This window comes from Eptatretus burgeri, chromosome 16 (assembly GCF_056783735.1).
Source record: "Eptatretus burgeri isolate ZD-2024b chromosome 16, Ebu_testis_v1, whole genome shotgun sequence".
NCBI lineage: Eukaryota > Metazoa > Chordata > Myxini > Myxiniformes > Myxinidae > Eptatretus > Eptatretus burgeri.
In genome coordinates, this window is record NC_140976.1 from 16,402,885 (window position 1) to 16,424,850 (window position 21,966).

Genomic DNA, 21,966 nt, shown 5'->3' on the forward strand with positions numbered 1-21,966 from the left:
GAAGTGGATTTTTGTTTGGTTGGTACAGCAACCATGACGACAACGAACGAGCACTCTCTTAATTTTGCATTCGACGCCATCTCGAGCCACGGCGACTCGACACCAAGGAATCCATCCCTTATCGGAAATGGTTGGAGAGATGACGCAAAGGATTTTTCATCAACTGGACTGCATTTAAAACGAGTCGTGACGTTTTAACTGTGAGTGAGTTTTCTTTTGTCCTGGTTTGATCACCATCGCCAGCCATCACATAACCAGCCCAATAAAGGGAACATCACCACAGTCTGCTTGGCAGCACTGAGGTGAAAGGTCTGCTTCATGGTGGTCCTGAGGTGAGAGATCTGTTTAATGGCTTTCCTTCCACAGTTTGAAGTTGCTTTGCTCTTTTTGCACCTTCAGTCCTCCCAATCCCTTCCTCTGTCATGAACCAGACTTGCAGAGGTATGTAAGGATTTGCATCCTCTGTGTATCTCACAAAGACCCATCAGAAATTGTGCTCTCATCGGGGATCGATGTATGTCTTTATTACTCCTGCTCTTCCCTTTTACAATTTTTTTTCAAAATTATTGTTTCAACTCCTTTGCATTTCGACGCCTCCTTTCTCACAATTTGGATAGTGAGGAATATAGAGGCTTAAAAGTGCAGGAAAACCTTCCGTAGATGGTAACATCAGCCAATAACCACTACGTTGTTTGGGCTGTGTCCTCTCTTGGGCAGGGATTCTAAGCGCAACACTTGGAGTGATGCCAAATACTCAAAAACTTGAGCTGTGTGCATGAGAGGCACTCAAAGTTTTGCAACCAAAGCACACTTGGTCCTCCCTTAAAGTTATCTTCTCGAAAAATGCGATGTTAAGCGAATCACATTTTCCCATAAGAATGAATGTAGAAATTGGAATAAGGTTATTTTGAACATTTCTCGTCAGGAAAAAAAAAAGAAGAAAGTCATTAAAAAGTTGAAATACTGTACTCCACATGTATAGTACATTCCTAGATGAAGCTACGACACTCGGTAGAGCGCATACCTCCGCCAGGCTGAACAGTTCACGTTGCGTATCCCACTGATCGGTCGGAACTGGATCCAGACCTCAAATAAAATCTAAACAGCTTGTTCTTGTCACCTACCAAACTCATCCACCAAGTTTTGTCATAACTCGTCCAAACCTTTTTTGAGATATCGTGCTATACTGTTTATTGTTTTTGGCCCAATCTCTCAATGGTGAAGAATGACTTCAAATTCTAGTATCCGTGTCCGGATTTGAATGTTCACCAAAATATAATCAGTTCGTCCTTGACACACACTTAAGCTCCACCAAATTTCGTCCGAATCCGTCCATAACTTTTTGAAATATCCTACACACAGACAGACAGAAACAAGGGTGAAAACGTATCCTCCGTCTGTTTACCTTTGGTGGTGGAGGTAAGAATATCAAAAAAAACAAGTATTTCTAAATATAAGTAACACTCACCAGTGATTGATGTGGAGGTTGCTTGTAGAAGTGGGGTTGGGTGGAGTGGGGAGTGGTGGAGTTCAGGTGACTGCCCAATAGCTCTTCCAATAATCAACCGCCCGTTCTCCGGCATCAAAACGCTTTAAAATCTCTAATTTAATTTCTAAGCGAATTGTTACACTCGCCAAAGGAGAGGGTATTGCATTTGGGTCAGTTTGTTTGTTTGTCTGTTTGTCTGCACAGAACTTTCGTGTTTTTCTCCTCAACCGCTTGCCAGATTGAGACGAAATTCTCATCATCAGTTCACCGACTCATGCAGAATGCTTTGATCTTAATTACGATGTAATAGGTTGTGTTGTGTGGCAGCCATGTTGGCAAAACGGGAAAAATTTGGACTTCTGTATCTCTGAAATCACACCAAGGGAAAAAATGAGACTTGGCACATGGCAAGTACTCCTCATGGGGAATAAGTGTGATGATTTGATGGCATCATACTTACCTTTGTTTTGACGTCATAATTGCATATGTGGAATGCTACATCTGATCAGCATGAAAATCTTTGAGGGTCGAGGGATAAAATGGTCCACAGAAAAGAAATTGATGACTTCATCAGTCACGTGATTCGGCAGCCATGTTGTTTAAAGAGAAAAAAAAAAAAACCTTCCAAAATCCTCTTCTCTAAAGTTGGTGAACAGATCGAGGTGAAACTGTACGCATATGTCCACCTGTCCATGAGGAACAAAAAATTCACACATGATGTCATAAGTCATATATTTTAGTTTGGCAGCTATATTGGATTTACCCTAAAATATTGGATACACCACTCAAAAGAAGCCCTGCGAGGGTCTGCAATCTCTGATTGCTCTTTTTCTTCTCTTTCTTGTTTTCTTACTACCGGACTCACTACTAAAACTTATTGAGTGTTTTTGACTCATCTTTGTAATCCATTGAATGTTGCTTCGAACAATATCACAATGGCGTGACACAACTCTTCAGCATTTACATATGCCTCTGCTTCTACGCTACACAAAATTCGTCGCTTTACCCACTGGCAAGCAATGTAATTGTGAACGTTGTGATGTTAAAAGGATACATGTTTCTTATTATATCGCCGAGGTTACAACAAAACAACGTTAACCAATTCAACCAACATTCAGTGAAGAATTACTGTACTGTCATACCCCGACATTTGTGGATTTACTCTTCGTGAACCCCATGTATTCTCGGTTGATAAAATGCGACTTGGTTCTACATTTGCTCCTCTGTGCTTCACATATTTGTGATTTTTCACCGGTGTATTTGCATTTGTTTTTTTGTGTATTCGCAGTTTTTTTGACCTGCTTCTATATTTGCGGCCATGTGCTTCGCGTATTCATGGGGGTTGTTTTGTTGCAGTGTTACGTGGGTGTATTCACTGTTTTTCTGAAGTGCTTCATGTATTCGTGGTTTTCCACAGGATTTTAGATTTTCCCTGATTAATAACAAACTCCCGGGAACCCATCCCCCCTTTTGCCATTGAAATAATGCCCTGACATTCGCAGATTCGACATTCACATCACTTTTCAGGAACGTATCCCCTGCGAATGTCAGGGTCTGACTTTATAAAAGCAAGATAAGTTTTCATCTTTATATTTTTCAATGTAAACACCCCTCATCTCAACGTGCTTAACCCACTTGTTCTTCAAAATAGCAATGTCCTGATAATATATATGTATGTGCAAACCTCCACCAGGCAAAACAATTTACGTTTTGTTTCCCACTGAGAGACCGGATATGCATCCGGACCAAAACCAAAATCCAAGCTTGTTCTTATCACTGACCCAACTTATCCACCAAGTTTTGTCACACCTCGTCCACAAGGTTTTGGAACATCATGTATATATCGTTTGTGGCCCTGTCTCTCAATTATTAAGACTCGCTTTTAAATGTAAAAAATTCTCGTATCCGGATCGGGATCTTCACCAAAATCAAAATAATTGGTTCTTGTCACACCCATAACCTGTCCACCAAGTTTCATCTGAATCCATCCACAACGTTTTGAGATATTGTGCTTACATACAAACAAACAGACAAACAAGCCGGTAGGCGGTGATGGGTCGCCGAGCATGGAAACTATAAGATATAGAACAAAATGGATGTCATAGAGCGGATAGGGAATCACCTTAAGATTACGCATATCAAATCTCATCCAGTTCCATCTACTGATAACTACTCGGTATCCATTTGAATGAAAAGTACCGAAAATGCGGTTTGAAATCGGAAATCCCCAAAGTTCGAGGGGGTGCTGTGGGTGAACAAAGATCTAAATCGAAAATCCGGCTCGATCGTTTGTGCACAATGTATTCCAGACGATTAGTGTGAATTTTCATGACCATCCGACCATAACCCTAGGAGGAGTAGCATTTGGCGCGTAGGCACCTCCAGCTCTCGCATATTATTGATTTTTGCACTAATTGACCTTTGACCCCTGACCTAAGCGAAATCGGTCAATATGTCCTGAGGCAAAGTTGTAGTACTCATTGAGTACCATGAACCTGCAAAGTTTCATTCGTATCGATGCACTCACCTGGTCGCTAGGGGGCCTTCAATTTTCGCGCATACCCTAATTGTAGGGGGTGCTGCGGGTAAAGTATTCCATATATCACAAAAACCGGAATATATTTGATGGAGCATCACCTGTAGATCATTCGTGCCAAATTTCATAACCCTACGTGGGATAATGACTTTCGGAATTGATTTTGCATGAACGGTACCGATTTTGAAGGTTTTTTTTGGTTGTTGCTCGGGAACCAAAGCGTCCCTAGCAACCATCACAATTTCCAAAGCACTAGGTCAAAATCCGCCCACGTTTACTACCAATTATGCTGATGACAAACGACAAAAACATCCAAACAAACAGACAGAATTACTGACAATAAGGGTCACCTATTTCGGCGACCCGACATACAGATAAGAAGGCATCAGGCAGTAGCCGAACAGGTATGACAGGTTATCTCTGCCACCAAAGGTGGACAGAGGTTGTTTTCACCCCTGTCTGTCTGTTTGTCTGTCTATCCGTGAACAGGACGTCTCAAAAGGTTACGGACGGATTCGGACAACACTTAGTGGACAGGTTGGGTGAGTGACAAGGATGAATTGATTCGATTTTGATGAAAATCTGAATCCGGATACTCAAATTATAGTTAAAGGTTTTTCAAGTGATTCCTCACCATTGAAAGATGGTGCCAAAAACGGTATGAAGCACGATATCTCAAAGAGTTGTGGGTCTGCATTTTGGATGAAATGTAGGAGGCAGGTTAGGTGTATGATGAGGACAAATTATTTAAATGTTGGTGAAGATCTGGATCCGGATGCAGCCTATCAGTGGGACACAAAATGTAAACTTCAGCCTGGCAGAGATATGTGCTCTACCGAGTGCCGTTCTCGTTTAACCTTGAATTATTGTTTGCTATCGAATGTAGTATTTCAGAGGTGACACAGGTTTCGTTCTCATATAGTGCTCACATACTCTTATTATAAGCTTGGAATCTTATTCATTTCCCCCACCCCTCGCTCCCTAAATTTATGCACAATTGCTCTTCATTAGCACTCGTTTCATTAGTCGCTATTCATTTATACAGAATTGCCCTTCATTAGCAGTATGGCATGGAACTGCTAACAACGTGGCTGGTGAGAACTCACAAACTACACTAAACTATACAATGCTTTGGCGACAAAGGCAATATGAAGGGTTATTAATTAAGAACTGTTTATTCAAATTCGAGGCATGAATTGTTGGACTGAATATTTGGGATTCAGGCACATTTCGCCATTCCATCTTGCACCGGCTCGTATAGCCTGATGTTTGAGTAATTGTGGCCTGGCCTGACATATTTGAAATTTTGGCACAACCTGTTGTCTTCCTTTCCTTCAAGATATTGCCCACAGTTAACTTGTAAAGCTTCATTGTTGCAGAAATGCCAGGAAGCTTTGGCACCCAATAATCATTCTGCATATATATATATATATATATATATATATATATATATATATATATATATATATATATATATATATATATATATATATCAGGCAATGGAAAATGGACCATATGTGTGTGGGTGTGTGTGTGTGTGCGTGCAGACAATGAAACTGCTGTGTATATGCTGATGCCAATGGTCATGGCTGACCAGCACAGGTAAATTCCGCATGTGGAAGTGTTGTTCAACCTCAGTGTTCATTGTCATTGCAACGACACATTTGCTGAGATCCTTTAAAGTCAAGGCCTCTTGGGGAAGTAAAAAAAAAAAAAAAAAAGTACACCATCTTGTAATTTATAGATTTCTCATATTGGTGGTCAGCCGTTAAAAGTTATCATTGTCGGAATACTATTTGTATTCTGACAATGATGTCGAACTTGATATTAATGTATGAGGTGTGGTTTCCAGTGGTGATGTAGTTGTGGCTTAATGAACCAAAGTTCCTTTATGAAGCAGAAGAATCACTGCAACCCTTATCGAGTTTGGAACTTGTTGGTTATTTTTTACGTCATACGCCAGGGGGCAGTCTTTCCAAAGAGTTTCCTCTGCATTAAAAAAAAAAAACTTTTTGTTTGTAACTGCAGATTTTATTTCACCCCTTGTTCTGAACAATATCCTTTGTTATTTCTTGATTACTGTCTGGTGCCTTGTTGACCTTCAGGTCAGTTTCCGAGCTCCTTGCCAACTCCAACTTTGATGTCAACTATGCGTTCGGCCGGGTAAAGAGAAGCCTTTTGCATATCGCCTCCAAGTAAGAGCACTTCCATCTCAAGGCATTCAATATCTCCTCATGATCTTTCCTTCTGTTATAAAGTTTGCTTGATTTTCTGTTGTTAAAAAAGCACAAATGGTCATCATTTCAGTAAAGCCCCTTGAGTTGCCTCATGCAATCAATCAACTAAACGCGGTGGCTTCCTGGTTAGAGCGTCCGTTGCGAGTCTGGGATGTTGATGTTTCGAACCGATTTTGACCGTGTCGTGCAAAAGACTTTAAAATTGGTAAGTGTTGCTTCCTTGCTTGGCACCCAGTCTTTATAGGATAGAGCATGGACAAACAACCATAGTTTAACATCCAAGGGGAGGAGGAAATTCCTCCTCAATTTACCCACTCAGTGTGGAGAGAAAAACCATGTTGTAAAAGATAGTGTCACTCCTACTACTCAGTGCTCCAGAAGTGACGTCACCTCTCCCCCCCCACCCCCCCCCCACAACTCCGTGGCAGTTTGTTTGATGAGTAATACTTGCTTCCTCCAGGAGCTATTGCATGGTGTACATTACCACCTCCCTTCAGTGGTCAGTGGTTAAACAACCTGCACTATTCTTTAGATGCAAGTGAAAATCGCAAGTCATCTCCCCACTTTCATGAGGGGGTGGAGGGGCAATTATTTTGAACCCATGACCTGACCCTGAGTACTCCCCCAGCACATATGCAGAATTTGGTGGATCTTTTATAAAAAGTGCTCCCTTTTATAAAAAAAATAACTTTAGTTGCAGCCTCATTTATAAAAATTCTAGTTGCATCTCTCCTCACCCCTTTATTTAAAACTTTTAGTTGTGCTTCCTCCTCCTTTATGTAAATTGTGGTTACACCCCACCATCCCTTATAAATAATCTGGATGTGTCCCTTTCCCCCTTTTAAAATATTTTGGCTCAGCCCCCCCTTTAAAAATAACTTATTGTTGTGCCCTTTCCCCCTCTATAAAAATTGTGGTTACACTTCCTCCCCCTTTTGAATATTCTGATTGCACCCCCATTTATAAAAAAATATTTGGTTGTGCCCTCCTTTGTAAAAAAAATCTGGTTGCACCCTATTTTATAAATATTGTGGTTGTACCCCCTCCCCCTCCTTTTTTTTTTAAGTCCCAAGCCCTGGCAGGGATCAGTGGTTGTGCCCTCCTTTGTAAAAAAAATCTGGTTGCACCCTATTTTATAAATATTGTGGTTGTACCCCCTCCCCCATTTTTTTTAAGTCCCAAGCTCTGGCAGGGATCAGTGGTGAAAACATTTGCACGATTGTACATGTATAGGTGAAAATCACAAGTCATCTCTCCATCCTCCTGGGGGGAGGGGATTGGTTTGAGTCATTGACCTGACCCTGGGTACCCCGAGCATGTACGCAAAATTTGGTGAAGATTGGCCCAGCCGTTTTCAATTTTATATGGTTGAGAGACATACATACCCATGTATAGTCATACATTCCCATTACCCATGTACATATATACATACATTACATACATACGTACCCACATAGTCGTATGTATATATATATATATATATATATATATATATATATATATATATATATATATATATATATATATATATATATATATATATATATATATATATATACATATACATACTGTTGCGGGCCGGCAGGGTCGGGTGAGAAGACCACTCGGTGGGGGAAGCTACGTCGATTCCCACCAGACTCCCCGGAATTGAAGGCCGTCGCTCACGGATAATTCCGTGACGTGGCGGGTCGCTTAACCGACCATGGACGCCAATAACTCAACCGCGTGACCTCGGGTCCTCCCGTCTATGGAATCGGGTTACCTAATTAACCACGTGGTTTCATTACCGGGGAACCACGCCCTCGGTACGCCTTGTCCGAACCGGATTGGATCACCTCTCTGGATCGGATGCAGCCGAGCGACACTGCTAAGGACATACCGGCTCGAAGGAACGAATCGTTGGGAATAAAGACCCGGCTAAACTTAGATTCGAACCATGCTGGACCAATGGGAGAAAAGACAAAAACAAGTAGGGAACATTCCTAATGACGATTATTTATTAACAAGCAAGCGAGGAAAAGTATGTGGTACGACAAAAAATTATTGGGTATGTAACGCAGGGAAAGAGGAAAGAGGTGTGGTACGACAATAATCCAAGCAACTTCTGAAAGCAGACACAGTGCAGACTTGACGTGAGATTAATAACAGTTACAACAATAATGTTCTTCTACAGGCTTACTTCGCAGATAGGCGCCATCACACTCAGACACACACAGAAAAAGAAACCCCAATGAGAAGGGACTTTTGCAGCCAGGGAGGGAGGGGAGTTGAGGTTATAGCTTTCGGTACCTGGGCGTTCGTGGGGCGGGATGCTCCGTGGTGCGGTACCCGACAATAGTCGCGTTGTTCTGGCCACAGCCGCACGTGTGAAGATCGTGTTCTTGAGTGGAGAAGGGCGGAGTCCAGAGGGCGTGGGTGGAGCAGTAGGCGGGACCAGGTAGGTAGAGTCGAGAAGCAGGAGGCGAGGTCGACGTCGTGTGGGCGGAGACGAGGAACGGGAGGCGGGCCGTCGAGGCGAGATATGGGCGGAGTCGAGAAGCAGGACCACTCCGTGTGAAAAACACCCACACCGAACACAACACACTTCTAGACGGAGGGATTTCTCCGTCTTTTATGGAGCCCGAAGCTCGGGGGAGGGGCCATGCCGAATCCAACGTCATCGATTGAGTCGGGCGTTCCGACTGGCTCCTACCCCTCACGTGGTCCGCCAGCTTGGGCTGGGTTTCGGGCAGATGCCGGTACAGCCCGCCCACCTGGGTGCTTAAGCGTACGTGACTCGCCGCACATGTCATGTTTTTTTGCCCGGAAAACGAGACTCCGGATACAGCGCTACAGTGAATCCTTTATGGCGGTGTGGCAGTTTGTCCACCTCACTACGAAAGCGCCCGTGACTGATTCATCCCAGGAAAGAAAAGAAAAAGAGTGGGGATAAAATAAAAGGGGAAAATGATTTAATAATCCTAACTATTAGACTAACGCAACGCACTCCCTGTCGTCCCGCTAGAAAAAAGGTAGGGGACGAACTAACTACATGTACACGAATGGCATAACTGTCTCGGGACACCTATCTGTTGTATGCATGCGGTTCTGAGAACCGCAACAGTATGCATGTACCTTTTGTGTAGTGCATGTAGTATGCAGAATGTATACTGTAGTATGTATGCAGTATGCAACTGTACCTTTTGTTGAGTGGGAAGACAAAGGAGTGCGTAGCGATGGGCTATTAGTTAGGTTTATTAAATCATTTTCCCCTCCATTCCACTTCCCACTCTTCCACTTTTCACTCCTGAGGTAAATCTGCCTGTTTGCCCCTCGTCTCGGCTACCACAGCGTGACGATCCACAGTGCCTTCTGCCTCGCTTGCTCCCCTCGTCTCGCTTACCATAGCGTGACGACCCACGGTACCCTCATCAACGATCACTCCTGAGCCAAAATCCCAACGTGCACTTTGGGCTGGACAAGCGCTTTTTTCGCTTCCACCGTCTACTCCAAACCAGATGTGGGCGGTGAGTCATGTACGCTTCGCACCCAGGTGAGCGGAGTGCACCGGTGTCTGGCCGAAGCCTGGCCCAGGAAGGCGGACTGCGTGAGGGGTCAGAGCCAGTCGGAATGCCCGACTCGGACGATGACGTCTGATTCGGCATGGCCCCTCCCCGAACCTCGGGCTCTTTTAAGCACGGAGAAATCCTCAGTGTAAAAGGAATTGAAGAATCAAGGGAATTGAAGAAATCAAAGGAATAAGGGGATTGAGGACGAGGGAATTGAGGAATTGAGGAAGAGGGAATTAAGGAATTGAGGAATTGAAGGAGGAGTGAAGTTTGTTGAGAATTGTAGAAGAAGTTGGTGTTCCTGCATCTCATCCCCGCCCACACAATCTCGACGAATCGCCTCCTGCCTGGTCCTGCCTTCTGCTCCACCCTCGCCCTCTGGAGTCCTCCCTTCTCCGCTCAAGCTCCTCCGGTTCGGAACACGATCTCCACACTTGCGGCTGTGGCCAGAACAGCGCGGCTATTGTGAGGTGCCGCACCACGGAGCACCCCCCCAAAACACCCAGGTACCGAGAACGAAAACCTCAACCCCCTCCCTCCCTGGCTGCAAAAGTCCTTTTTCTTCATTGGGGTTTTTTCTTTGTCAGAGTGTGTGTCTGAGTGTATTGGCGCCTATCTGTCAAGTAAGCCTGTAGAAGATCTTTTGTTGTTGTTACTGTGAATAATCTCGCGTCAAGTCTGCACTGTGTCTGCTTTGGTAAGTTGTTTGTATAATTGTCGCACCCCCCCCACACCCCTCTCATCTTTCCCTGCGTTCCATACCCAATAAACCTTTGTTGTGCCACATGCTTTTCCTCGCTTATTGTAAATAAATAATTGTTGTAGAAATGTTCCCAGCTCGCCTTTGTCTTCTCCCTCATTGGTCCAGCACGGTTCGGATCCAGGTTTAGCCGGGTCGTTATTCCCAACGGTCCATTCTTTCTAGCCGGTACGTCCTTGGCAGTGTCGCTCAGCTGCATCCTATCCGGAAAGGTGATCCGATCCGGGAGAGTGATCCGATTCGGACAAGGCGTACCACGGGCGTGGTTCCCCGGTGGTTAAACCGCGTGGTTAATTCGGTAACCTGACTCCATCGGCGGGAGGACCCTAGGTCACGCGGTTGAGTTATTGGCGTCCACGGTCGGTTAAGCGACCCGCCGCGTCACGGAATTATCCGTGAGCGACGGCCTACAATTCCAGGGAGTCTGGTGGGAATCGACGTCGCTTCCCCCACCTCGTGGTCTTCTCACCCGACCCCGCCGGCCCGCAACAATACATACCCACATATCCACATACATCTATGCACACTCGCATACATACATACATACCCACATATTCACATACATGCATACATACCCACATATCCACATACATCTATGCATACCCACATACATACATACATACCCACATATCCACATACATGCACACATACCCACATATCCACATACATCTATGCACACCCACATACATACATACATACCCACATAGCCACATACATGCATACATACCCACATATCCACATACATCTATGCATACCCACATACATACATACATACCCACATATCCACATACATGCACACATACCCACATATCCACATACATCTATGCACATCCACATACATACATACATACCCACGTATAGTCAAACATACATACCCACATACCGAGAAATGCTGAATTTTAGTATTAAGTCGAGTCCGGTGTTGTCTCATGTATTTGTTTTCATGTGTTTGTGCTCGCAGCTCCTCTGTGAGCTTTAGACCCTGCAACCAAACAAATAATACTCTGCCTTCAAACAAGGCCCTACCCAAAACAAATAACAGCAACTTTTTTGTTTGTTTACATTTTACTGCAACGTGCAAAGCATCTTAACCCTTTGAACCCTGAGCTCCTTGACTTTCAGCTCCCCCACCCAGGGCACCCTGGAGAAAAATGCGGCCGCTCAGGTATAGGGAGGTTTGAATAACTGCCGGTAAACCGGCCGCTCGGGTACGTGGAAGTTTTAATAGCGGCTGGTATAACGGCCGTCAGGGTTCAAAGGGTTAAGGTCGAGTGCTTCCGCATTAGAGGATCATTAAATCTCCCATTTGTTGTTTCTCAGCTGTGGATCCATAGAATGCCTGGTCCAACTCCTGAAAAGGGGTGCAAACCCCAATTACCAGGACATTTCTGGGTGTACACCATTGCACTTGGCAGCCAGGAATGGGTAAGTGCTCCTGATTATTGGGTGAAGGTTTAAAATTTTCCGGCCACTCGGAGGGCTTTAAGCGGTAATTTGTACCCACACAGCTTTGTCTTGTGCTGTCTCGTAATTGATGAATACTTGCACAAGTTTGATTTGATGTGCCTCTCAGCCTTGTCCATCATGTTCAGTCGCACAAGGATCTTGGACACAGGAGGATGCTTTTTTACCCACCGTATCCATCTTTCCTTCACACACTATTTACTTACTTCATTTATTTACTGGAGGATGGTGGGGGGGGGGGAAGTTTGGGGAGGACAGTGGAGTCAGGACGTCACGAGAGATGTCACCAGGGGTGTTATTTAGAGTGTGGAGGATGGTGGGTTAGCTACAGGGACATCACCAGTACAGGGGGGGGTTGTAACTTGCAAAATCGAAGATTTTTCAAGTATATTGGTCAGTCGATTTTGTTATTCTGTCTGTCTGTCTGGTTGTCTGTCAATCACCTACAGGTCACAATTCCAAACCGATCGTCATGAAATTTAACCAAGATGTAGAGGTCGTCTCAACTGAGAAGCCTATTGATTGTGAGGTCAAAGCTGAAAGGTCATCTTGAGGTCAAATTTGATTTGAAAGTTGAACAGGATTTTCATATCAGGTTACTGAATTCAACCACCAATTATTTTTGAGGTCAACATAGACCAAAAGGCCAACATAAGCCCAAGCTCAACAACGAAGCTGGAATTTCTAAAATCCTCAATTTTCATCCCATTTACTTGAAATTTGAAGAGGATTTGCATATCAGGTTACTGAATTCAACCACCATTTATTTTTGAGGTCTATATCGGCCAGAAGGTCAGCGTAGGCCGGATTTCTAAAGTTGTCAATTTTCATCCAATTGACTTGAAATTTGAAGAGGAGTTTCATATTTGGTCACTTAATTCAACCACCAATTATGTTTGAGGTCAACATAGACCAAAAGGTCAACACAGGCCCAAGGACAAGGTCAACTAAGCTGGAATTTCTAAAATCCTCAATTTTCACCCCATTGACTTGAAATTTGAAGAGGATTTGCAGATCCGGTTATTGAGTTCAACCACCGATTATTTTTGAGGTCAACATAGGCCAAAAGGTCAACATAGGTTGGATTTCTAAAATCCTCAATTTTTATCCAATTGACTTGAAATTTGAAGAGGAGTTGCATATTTGGTCATTGAATTCAACCACCAATTATTTTTGAGGTCAAATTTGTTTTATGGATTTCGCAAGTGTCGTGCTATGCATGTCGTCTTCTTGTTTGTTTGTTTATTTATTTACTTGTTTGTTTGTTTGTTTATTTATTAACTTCTCTGTTTGTTTTGAAGATGAAGAGTGATGATATAGGGTGTAGCGTGAGGATTTTGAGGTATGAACAAACATGGGTACTAGCACATTAACATTTTGACCAGGAAAGACAATTTGGTCACAGTTGGTAAACACAAGTTTTAGGTTTGCCTTCACAATCTGAAGATAGGAGATGACCAAGTTTTATTACCCTTTATTGAAATATTTTAACAATATTACAGCTGTATTAAAGTTTTCCGTTTCATCCTGTGGACACCCCATGACCAGACATACATGCACCCTTCCAGGAAGAAGAAATGCATGTCCAAGCTGTTAGAATACAACGCTGATGTGAACATCTGCAACAACGAGGGGTTAACTGCAGTAAGTCGGGTCAATTGTATGGGACAAAGTACACTTCCTCGTTCCTGCACCCAAACCCTAAACTATGCTCCCATTCAATGGCTGAATGATCATCACCTGGGGTGTTGCCAGCACCTCATGGTTGTTGTCAGATTTTGTCTCGAGCACAGGACAAGGGACATTTGGCCCAACTATGGATATGCCGCAGGTCTATTTACGGTAACCGCGACCTCAGTGTTCTGCACGCAACGCTTGATATTCACACACGTGCGTTGTGACAGATCTGTCAGTGCATATTTGGATGACACAGGAAGGGAAGGAGGTTGTAAATATATGCTACTGAAGGTCACCCTCAAACTTAAGGGAGTTGGAAGCACAAGAAGTGAGTGGAAATGTGTGTGGTAGGAAAAAAGTTTTTGCAATACTGTCTGCCTCTTTAACTGTCCTCACAAGGAAGGGCACGTCGAGTGAGTCAGACAATTGGATATAATAAATAATACAACTATTGCAGTACTATTATTATGTATGATAGTTTTGGCCTTGTCAAGATATTTGATGAAAATATTAAATAAAGGCGGGGTGAGGGGGCAGCTCAAGTCACATTGAACATTTAATACTATACAGGATACAGTAGTGATGAACAAGACAGACATTTTTGCCAAATATTTTAAAGGGGGTGGGGGCAGGTCGTGTGTTCATATTAAACAGCGTCGATTACGATTCACCTGGCCTTGTCATTCACGTAAATGGGGCATTGATATCTCCTAATATCATTGATTGTATCTACAAATTCAAACATAACCTTTTCATATGCCTGCTGTTGGCTTAATGGTTTGGGTGGTGGGCTTGGGATCCGAGGATCCTGAGTTCAAATCCTACTTGGCTGTTGAATGAATTCCAGGTGGGTTGACTCAGCCTGTCATCCTTCTGAGGTTGGCAAAATGAGTACAATCTTGTTGGTCGACTGTGTTGGAGTGGTGACTCATCAAGTTTTGTACCCAATAGCCCAGGAGACTGCTTAGGCAGCACCAACGCTTTGCACAGAGTATGGTCCTAATTGATGGATGGAACCTTTTCATCACTTTCGAGAAAGTTGTATTTTTGGGAAATGAAAATAACATTATTTTTTTTCCTCTTACTATGAACAACAGAATTCATTGACTATGATAAGAGCATCTATATTATAAGAGGTGTGTCTGTGTCCATTTTTCTCAGAGATGACCAAACGGATCTTCGTCAAATTTTCAGAGGTTCATCAGTGAGAGTAGAGTGTTTAAGGCAAAGCAAGAAGCTGATTCTCTAGGTCTCTGCCTTTTGGGTGGTATGAGTGATAAATCTGTGTAATATGAAGGCTAAATCATGAATGGTTTTTGAAATATCACTTGCACAAGCCAAGTTACTGAGATGGTTTCCATGGCAACATAATTCATCCAATCACAGCCATGATCTAATCAGATTGAGATAATGTCATGAGGAATAGACAACTGCAATATCAAAGTGAAATGTTCAATGGTTTTTGAAATATCACGTATAAAAAAAGTATATGGATGGATGATCGGTTGGTCAGTCGGAGGGAGCTCATTTTAATGTCCCCTGTCTCCCCTGTTTTTTTTGGTGGTTTTTATTTTTATTTTTGTGAAATCGCTCTATAACGTCTAAGCCTTTGTTGCCACATGAAAGGTTATATTAAATGATACCTTACCTCATTCCTTAGTATGTGTAGGGAAGTGTTTTAGGCCTCTACGAAACAAAAGAAAGAAAACAAAATTGAATTTCCTTAAAATTCCAACAGGATTAGAACAGCACTGAGCAACGCTGGGTACCCCTGCTCGTACTATATGTATATGTATATATATATATATATATATATATATATATATATATATATATATATATATATATATATATGTTGTTGTTGTTCGTCTTTCGGCTGCTCCTGTTAGGGGTCGCCACAGCGGATCATCCGTTATGATCCGCATACTGATTTTTGGCATAGGTTTTACGCCGGATGCCCTTCCTGACGCAACCCTGGTCACCTCTGACGACACAGGGATAAGGATTGGGTTTCGCCATGATTCCGGGCTGCCCTACGCCCTCTCATAGAGTGGCCCAGCGTAGAGCACCCGTCCTCAAGCGATCCTCCAACCCAAGCCTCCGAGTAGCCGGATTACAGGCGCACGCCACTACGCCCGGTGTATATATATATATATATATATATATGTGTATATATATATATATATATATATATATATATATATATATATATATATATATATATATATATATATATATATATGGTTTTTCTCGTGTCTCTGACTTCTATGCACTCCTAAACCGCTGGAAGGAATGAGTTGAAATTTGGGGTGTGGCAGGGATGGTTTTAGGATATAGAAAAAATGGTCACCAGTCACCAGAGTTCGGAAGGAGGGAGACGACGCAAATTCTCTATTTGCGCCACCTGGTGGTGGTAAGAGAGGGCATGACGAGTTAGCTTTGGAGATGACTTGTGAGTTTTCACTTTATATGTGGCATAGTGCAAGTGCTTTACTTTACTACTCCCTGTCAGAGGGAAGGAAGGGGGTATTTTTGCCTCTGGAGGGAGCGGGTTTTTCTTCTCTTCCAAATGAAGCATCACCAAGCTCTCCGAACAATGAGTTGTTATTTAGAATTCCGAGTGCCAATTAAGTAACTTTTCATTACATTTAAAGCATTACTTTATTGGGTGACACAAAATTGCTTGCGTATTAATTCCTCTTGGTTTATCTCCATGTGATGCGATCAAAGATACTGGCGACAGAGATTGCAACACATTTTATATTTCTGTTATGTTTGGCAAAAAGGTCAGGTTAGGAATGGGAGCATGCACCGGAGCAGCACATCGCTGTGTGCACTTTCTGCTGGTACTCCAGGGGCCTCCATCTGGCCATCCCTCAGGCAGATGGCCCATCTGGCCCATCCCCATCTCTGAGATGCTGATGGCCCATCTGGCCCATCCCCATCTCCTTGAGATGCTGATCAACCTGCTGCAACCACGAGACACGTGGACAGTCAATTGGCCTCCTCCACTCACGTGGCTCCCTCGCTGAGAGAATTTGGTGAGCAGGATCAGCGTCAGGAAAACGAGCCACATGTCCATATAGCCGCAGCTGACGCTCACGGCCTATGCAGGTAACAAATGTCATATGAGTCTTTCTCAGCAACCGCTGGTTGAACACAAAGTCCGACCAGCGATAGCCAAGGATTCTCTGAAGAGACCTGGTACCAAAGGAATTAAGTCTCCATCTCAGATACCTGGTCAGAGTCCAAGTCTGGTCAAGCAAGACTGGAAGTACAAAGGACCTGACGACTCGGACTTTCGTCGTCCTGCACAGGTACCGACAGCACCTCTCCCCAGGCCCGACCCAGACGTCCATTGACCTCTGGCTCAGAGCCATCAGAGACATGAATATCACTGCAAAGGTAATTGAATCTCTCAGTGACCTCAACATCCTCACCACAAGCAGGTACAGACAAGATATCATCATCCAAGATGTCATTGAAAGCCTGGATCTTAGTTTTGACCTAGGAAACCTGTAATCGCAGCAGCTCTGGCTCCTCAATAAGCACCTCGAGGGCCCCCAAAAGGATATCCAGAGACTCCGCGAAGATGGCTGCATCATCTGTGAAATCGAGGTCAGAGATCTTAACATTCCCAAATGATGCACTGCAGCTTGATCTTTCCGACATACTCCCCAGAATCCAGTCCGTACAAGTGCTGACAAGTGTGGGGGCCAGTCCACACCCCTGAATAACTCCAGTAACAACTGGAAATAAGGCAGAGATGGTATCACCACATCTCACAGCACTCTCAGTACCAGAGTATAGTTCAGACATCAGACTAATCAGTTTTGGTGGCACCCCACGAAGACCAATAACCCTCCATAGGGAGTCCCGATTCACTGAATTGAACACATTGCAGAGATCAACATAGGCTGCAAGCAGCTCCTGACAAAACTCTCGTCTGTATTCGGTGAGGACCTGAAAGGCAAGGATACGGTCAATTGTTGACCTCTTTGGTGTAAAGTCTGACTGCTCTAGGTTCTGGTGCTCAAGCAGATGGTGGCGAACCCTATCAAGAATTATTCGAGCAGAGATCTTGCTCGGCACTGAGAGCAGCGTCACCCCTCAGTAGTTGTTGTCTTTGCGATCACCCTTGCCTTTTCAGAGAGGGATACAAGGAAAACAGACACAGGTGGAGGCCATTCAGCCCATCATGCCTGCGTGAACACCATGCTAATTTATTAACACAAGATCCATAGAAGAAAATGCCAATTTTTGTTATTATTTTAAAAAAAAAACTTTATTTTGTTTTTGTATTTTTTTTTGTATTTTTTTCTTCTTCCCTTCAGGGGAGGGGCATGGATTTGGTTAAAAACACACAACATCAACCACACAACCCGCCTTGAAGAGACCCCCACCAACAGCACTCCGTACACATACACACAATCGCCCATCAATGCTCAAACTACCAAAAAGTCTCATAAACATCCCCATACCCCTCCATCTCCATAACTTCCAGGTACCTATCTAATTCTAATTTAAACTTTTCTACTTTTTCTGCTGCCACTACCTTTCCAGGGAGGCCATTCCATGCATTAACTACTCTGAGTAAAAGTCCCCTGCCTTGCTACCGTCTTAACTCTCCTCTTTACTCTCAGACTATGGCCCCTGGTCCTATCACTGTCTACTCTGTTGAATAATTCATCTGCACTTATTCTATCTATACCATTCATTATCTTAAACATCTCTATCCTATCTTCTCGTAAGCGCCTCTTTTCTTGTGTATAAAACCCTGTCTCCTTCAGCCGCTCCTCATTGCTAAGTCTAGCCAGGCCTGAAATCAATCAAGTAGCCCTGTGCTGAACCCTCTCTATGGCATCTATGTCCTTCCTGAGTTGTGGTGACCAAAACTGCACACAATATTCTAGATGTGGCCGTCACTATCCTCAGAGCTTTACCCCATTTCAACTTTCACTGCAGCCTGTGTTTCCACAAACGAAGGTGGATCACAGTTGATTGGAGGGTCAGCAAAAGGGACATTAACACCACGGACATTGAACTCAACAGCTGGTGGGTCAGCCTTGTACAGCCGCTCAAAGTAGCCGGCTCAGCGGGCCTCCACTTCAAACTTATCTGTCAAGAGCCCACCACCCTCCGTTCTAACTGCAGTGCACCAAGGGACGGGCTTGGAGGAACGCAATGCGCGAATTCCCCTGAAAGCAGGACGAGAATCACTTGACCACAGGTGATGCTCTACCCTCTCACAGATTCCTCGCACTTCGGCCTCCTTGTCTGCCCTCAGCGCACGTTCAGTTTTATGCTTCAACTCTCTGAACAGCTCAGCTCTGCCATTAAGCCTGGCCCTGCGACTCTGGTCAAGGGTATTCAGTGTCCCGTTTTTTCAAGATGGTGAGTTTCAAAACATCCCTGGGCAACATCAAGGATGGTGGTCTTGAAGGCACTCCACAAATCTTCAGGATTTCCCTTAGCACTCAGCCTGTTCACAAACCCCTCAGCTACCCTCTCATCCTTGAGCTTGCCGCATCCAGACAAGACTGGGATAGTACCATTCTCCCAGATTTAAGCTGCAACTTCAGAGTTGCTGCAACAAGCCTGTTGTCGGTATTGAGTAACTGAACACTCCGGTAGATCCTGCAGTTTTGGATCATCCTCCAGTGACCATCAACAAGCACATGGTCAATCTCCTTTTCCACACCACCAGCATTGAAATACCCAGTCCAGCAATGAGCCTCTGGGCGCTGAAACCATGAACCAGCCACCCTAAGTCCATGACTTCTTGCAAAGTCCAGGAACTTATTACAATTCTGGTTCACAGTTCAAGACCCATGGGGACCAACACATGTCTCATAACCATCCCTATCACTGCCAGTCGACACATTAAAATCCCCCAAGATGAGAAGACTATCTCGCCTGGGGCACTGATCAACCACAGACTCGATCGTGGCATAGAATGCGTTATTCACCTTGAGATCACTCGCCTCAGTCAGAGCATATACCAGAGACCAGGGAAACGACGCCCAAGGAGTGACAAATCCTTCGTCTCATAATACGCTCGTTGACCAGTCTTACCTCAATTATCAATGGAGTCAGTTAATTGGACACAGCGACAGTAACTCCTTGGGCATGGTAACCATCAGAGTGACCAGACCAATAGTCGGTGTGACCACCCGCCATGATCTCACCACTCTCCGGTCTCCGAACCTCAGGGAGTGCTGCAATACCGATTTTCAAACGCTTGAGCTCAGATGATAACAGACAGGTGATCATCCTCTCTTCGGGATGGGGCATTTCAGGCACCCACCCAAAGGGACTGCCTCAGGTTTACCCAAGGAGACCGCCGTCTGGTGGACGACACCTCAGCACCACTCCAATCTGACCCAGGAAGTTTACCCCATGCTTTTCTTTTCCTCCCATCATCAAGGAATGGAGGTCTGAAAAGCTTTGCCTCAATCCTGTCATCCGGTTAGCAGCCCTGCGTAGGGCAGCAGCACAGGATGCATTCTGATGGACGGGGTTTTCAGTTTTCTTTGCATTTGTGGGTTTTGTGGAACGAAGTGTTTTGCGGTTGCCAGAGTGCAAATCCTGCCACCAACCTCCTAAAAAATATAAGTAACCTAACTGCAGGAGGACGTCTACAGACAGTTGGGCACAAGATACAGATGGCTGTTGGCTCACAAGGATCTACTCCGCCGTTTGAATTATTTTGAAGGACGAAAGTCCGAGTCTTCAGGTCTGATGCCCTCCTCCCCATCACAACAAGACAAAAAGGTCACAATACTGAATGTTTACCTTCTATCTATTCCAGTGGCGAGCATCGATTTTTGTTCCTTGCGGGTGATGCACAAATGCCTCTTCTTCATCAATAGCCAAGAACACATCCTAAATTAATTTTAAAAAGAAGACAAAGAAGAAGTATTCATTGCCTGCCTCACCTTTTTTTAGGGGGGGGTGGAATTTATGGCATGTTGGAGTACAAAAGGAATAACAAAATCTTCTAGTTCCAGTCCTTGTTTTTATTTTTTTTTTCCCGGTTGCATTGCCCCTCTAATATTTGACGATTTCTATCGCCAAACTGACACCTGTGATTTGTGTCATGTGAAGTAAACAACTTGAGAGATCTCATCTTGGGTTCTGCTGATTACAAAAACAAAAACAAAAAAATTCTAAATGACATGCTTGTATTTCATTTCGTTGCTTTTTTCAAGTTGTTGATCTGGAGTATTTATTTTGACCAGCTTTTCTCTGATATGAGGAACCTTACTACAATTTTCGAGGAAATTTCGACCAGTGAGTGAATACATGAGGAATGTTGGTGTAGCCTGTAAGAGGAATGTTGGTGTAAGAATGAGATGGCAATGTGCTTTCTTTTCCTAGCTATTCATCTTGGCGATGTATATAAAGTGAGCTGGGTTTTCAGTAAAATACACCAGCGAAAGACCTTGATATTTCAACGATGTAGAGAACAGTCAGCTGGAAGCTCTTGGTCAGTCGGGAATTTTTGTTGATTATAGTGAGCAGCGAAAAGTGAAAAAGGTTTTTATATTTTAAGATGTCATCCTATTTTGCTCCCAATGTAGTGGTATGGTGGACAAAAAGTGAAGCTTGTGTCTCTGCTTGAAGAGCGGTTTTATTTTATAATGTGAAAAAGTAGAAAGACAAAGCAAAGGATTGATGATCTGTGGGATCCCTTGTCATGGCAGATCCACTGGCTGGCAGTGAATGGGCGTACGGAGCTCCTCCATGAGCTCCTGCAGCATGTCAGCAATGTGGACGTTGAAGATGCCCAAGGGCAGACGGCACTGCACGTCGCCTGTCAGAATGGCCATCGCACTGTGAGTGAGCCTGGGAAACCTGCACACACTGGGGAAGGAGGGGAAGGGGATGGTGTGTATGCTTGGAATCTCAACAGAATGATCCACACATTGCTCCGAACCAGTTGGAACTCTTTGATTCCTTGCTTTTTATTGGAGCCAAGGTGCTATCTCCCACCTCATCTCTGTTACCCTACAGATTTTTGGAAGATATTTTCTTCATTCTTTCTGGTGTTGGCGCAGTGGTTAGGGCAGCGGCTTGGGATCCAAAAGGTCCTGAGTTCAAGCCCCGTTGGGCCACTGAATTAATACACCAGGGGGTTGACTCAGCCTGTCATCCTTCCGAGGTCGGCGAAATGAGTACCAGTGTACTGGGCCGGTGTATACCCCGGTTAAAATAGGTGTACCATATCCCTGTGTTGTAAGAAGCGACCAGGG

General features: G+C 44.1%; 1 protein-coding gene across 7 annotated transcripts in view; it reads left to right on the forward strand.

Annotated features, from left to right (window-relative positions):
- Positions 1-21,966, forward strand: part of HACE1 (HECT domain and ankyrin repeat containing E3 ubiquitin protein ligase 1) — a 422,483-nt gene that overhangs the window by 10,183 nt on the left and 390,334 nt on the right. For all 7 annotated transcript variants that reach the window (XM_085859091.1, XM_085859090.1, XM_085859092.1 and 4 more), the window contains exons 2-6: positions 5,573-5,627; positions 6,131-6,220; positions 11,891-11,995; positions 13,603-13,678; positions 21,418-21,549. In XM_085859091.1, the coding sequence (XP_085715217.1) occupies positions 5,573-5,627; positions 6,131-6,220; positions 11,891-11,995; positions 13,603-13,678; positions 21,418-21,549 (458 nt within the window). The remainder of the gene's footprint in view (positions 1-5,572; positions 5,628-6,130; positions 6,221-11,890; positions 11,996-13,602; positions 13,679-21,417; positions 21,550-21,966) is intronic.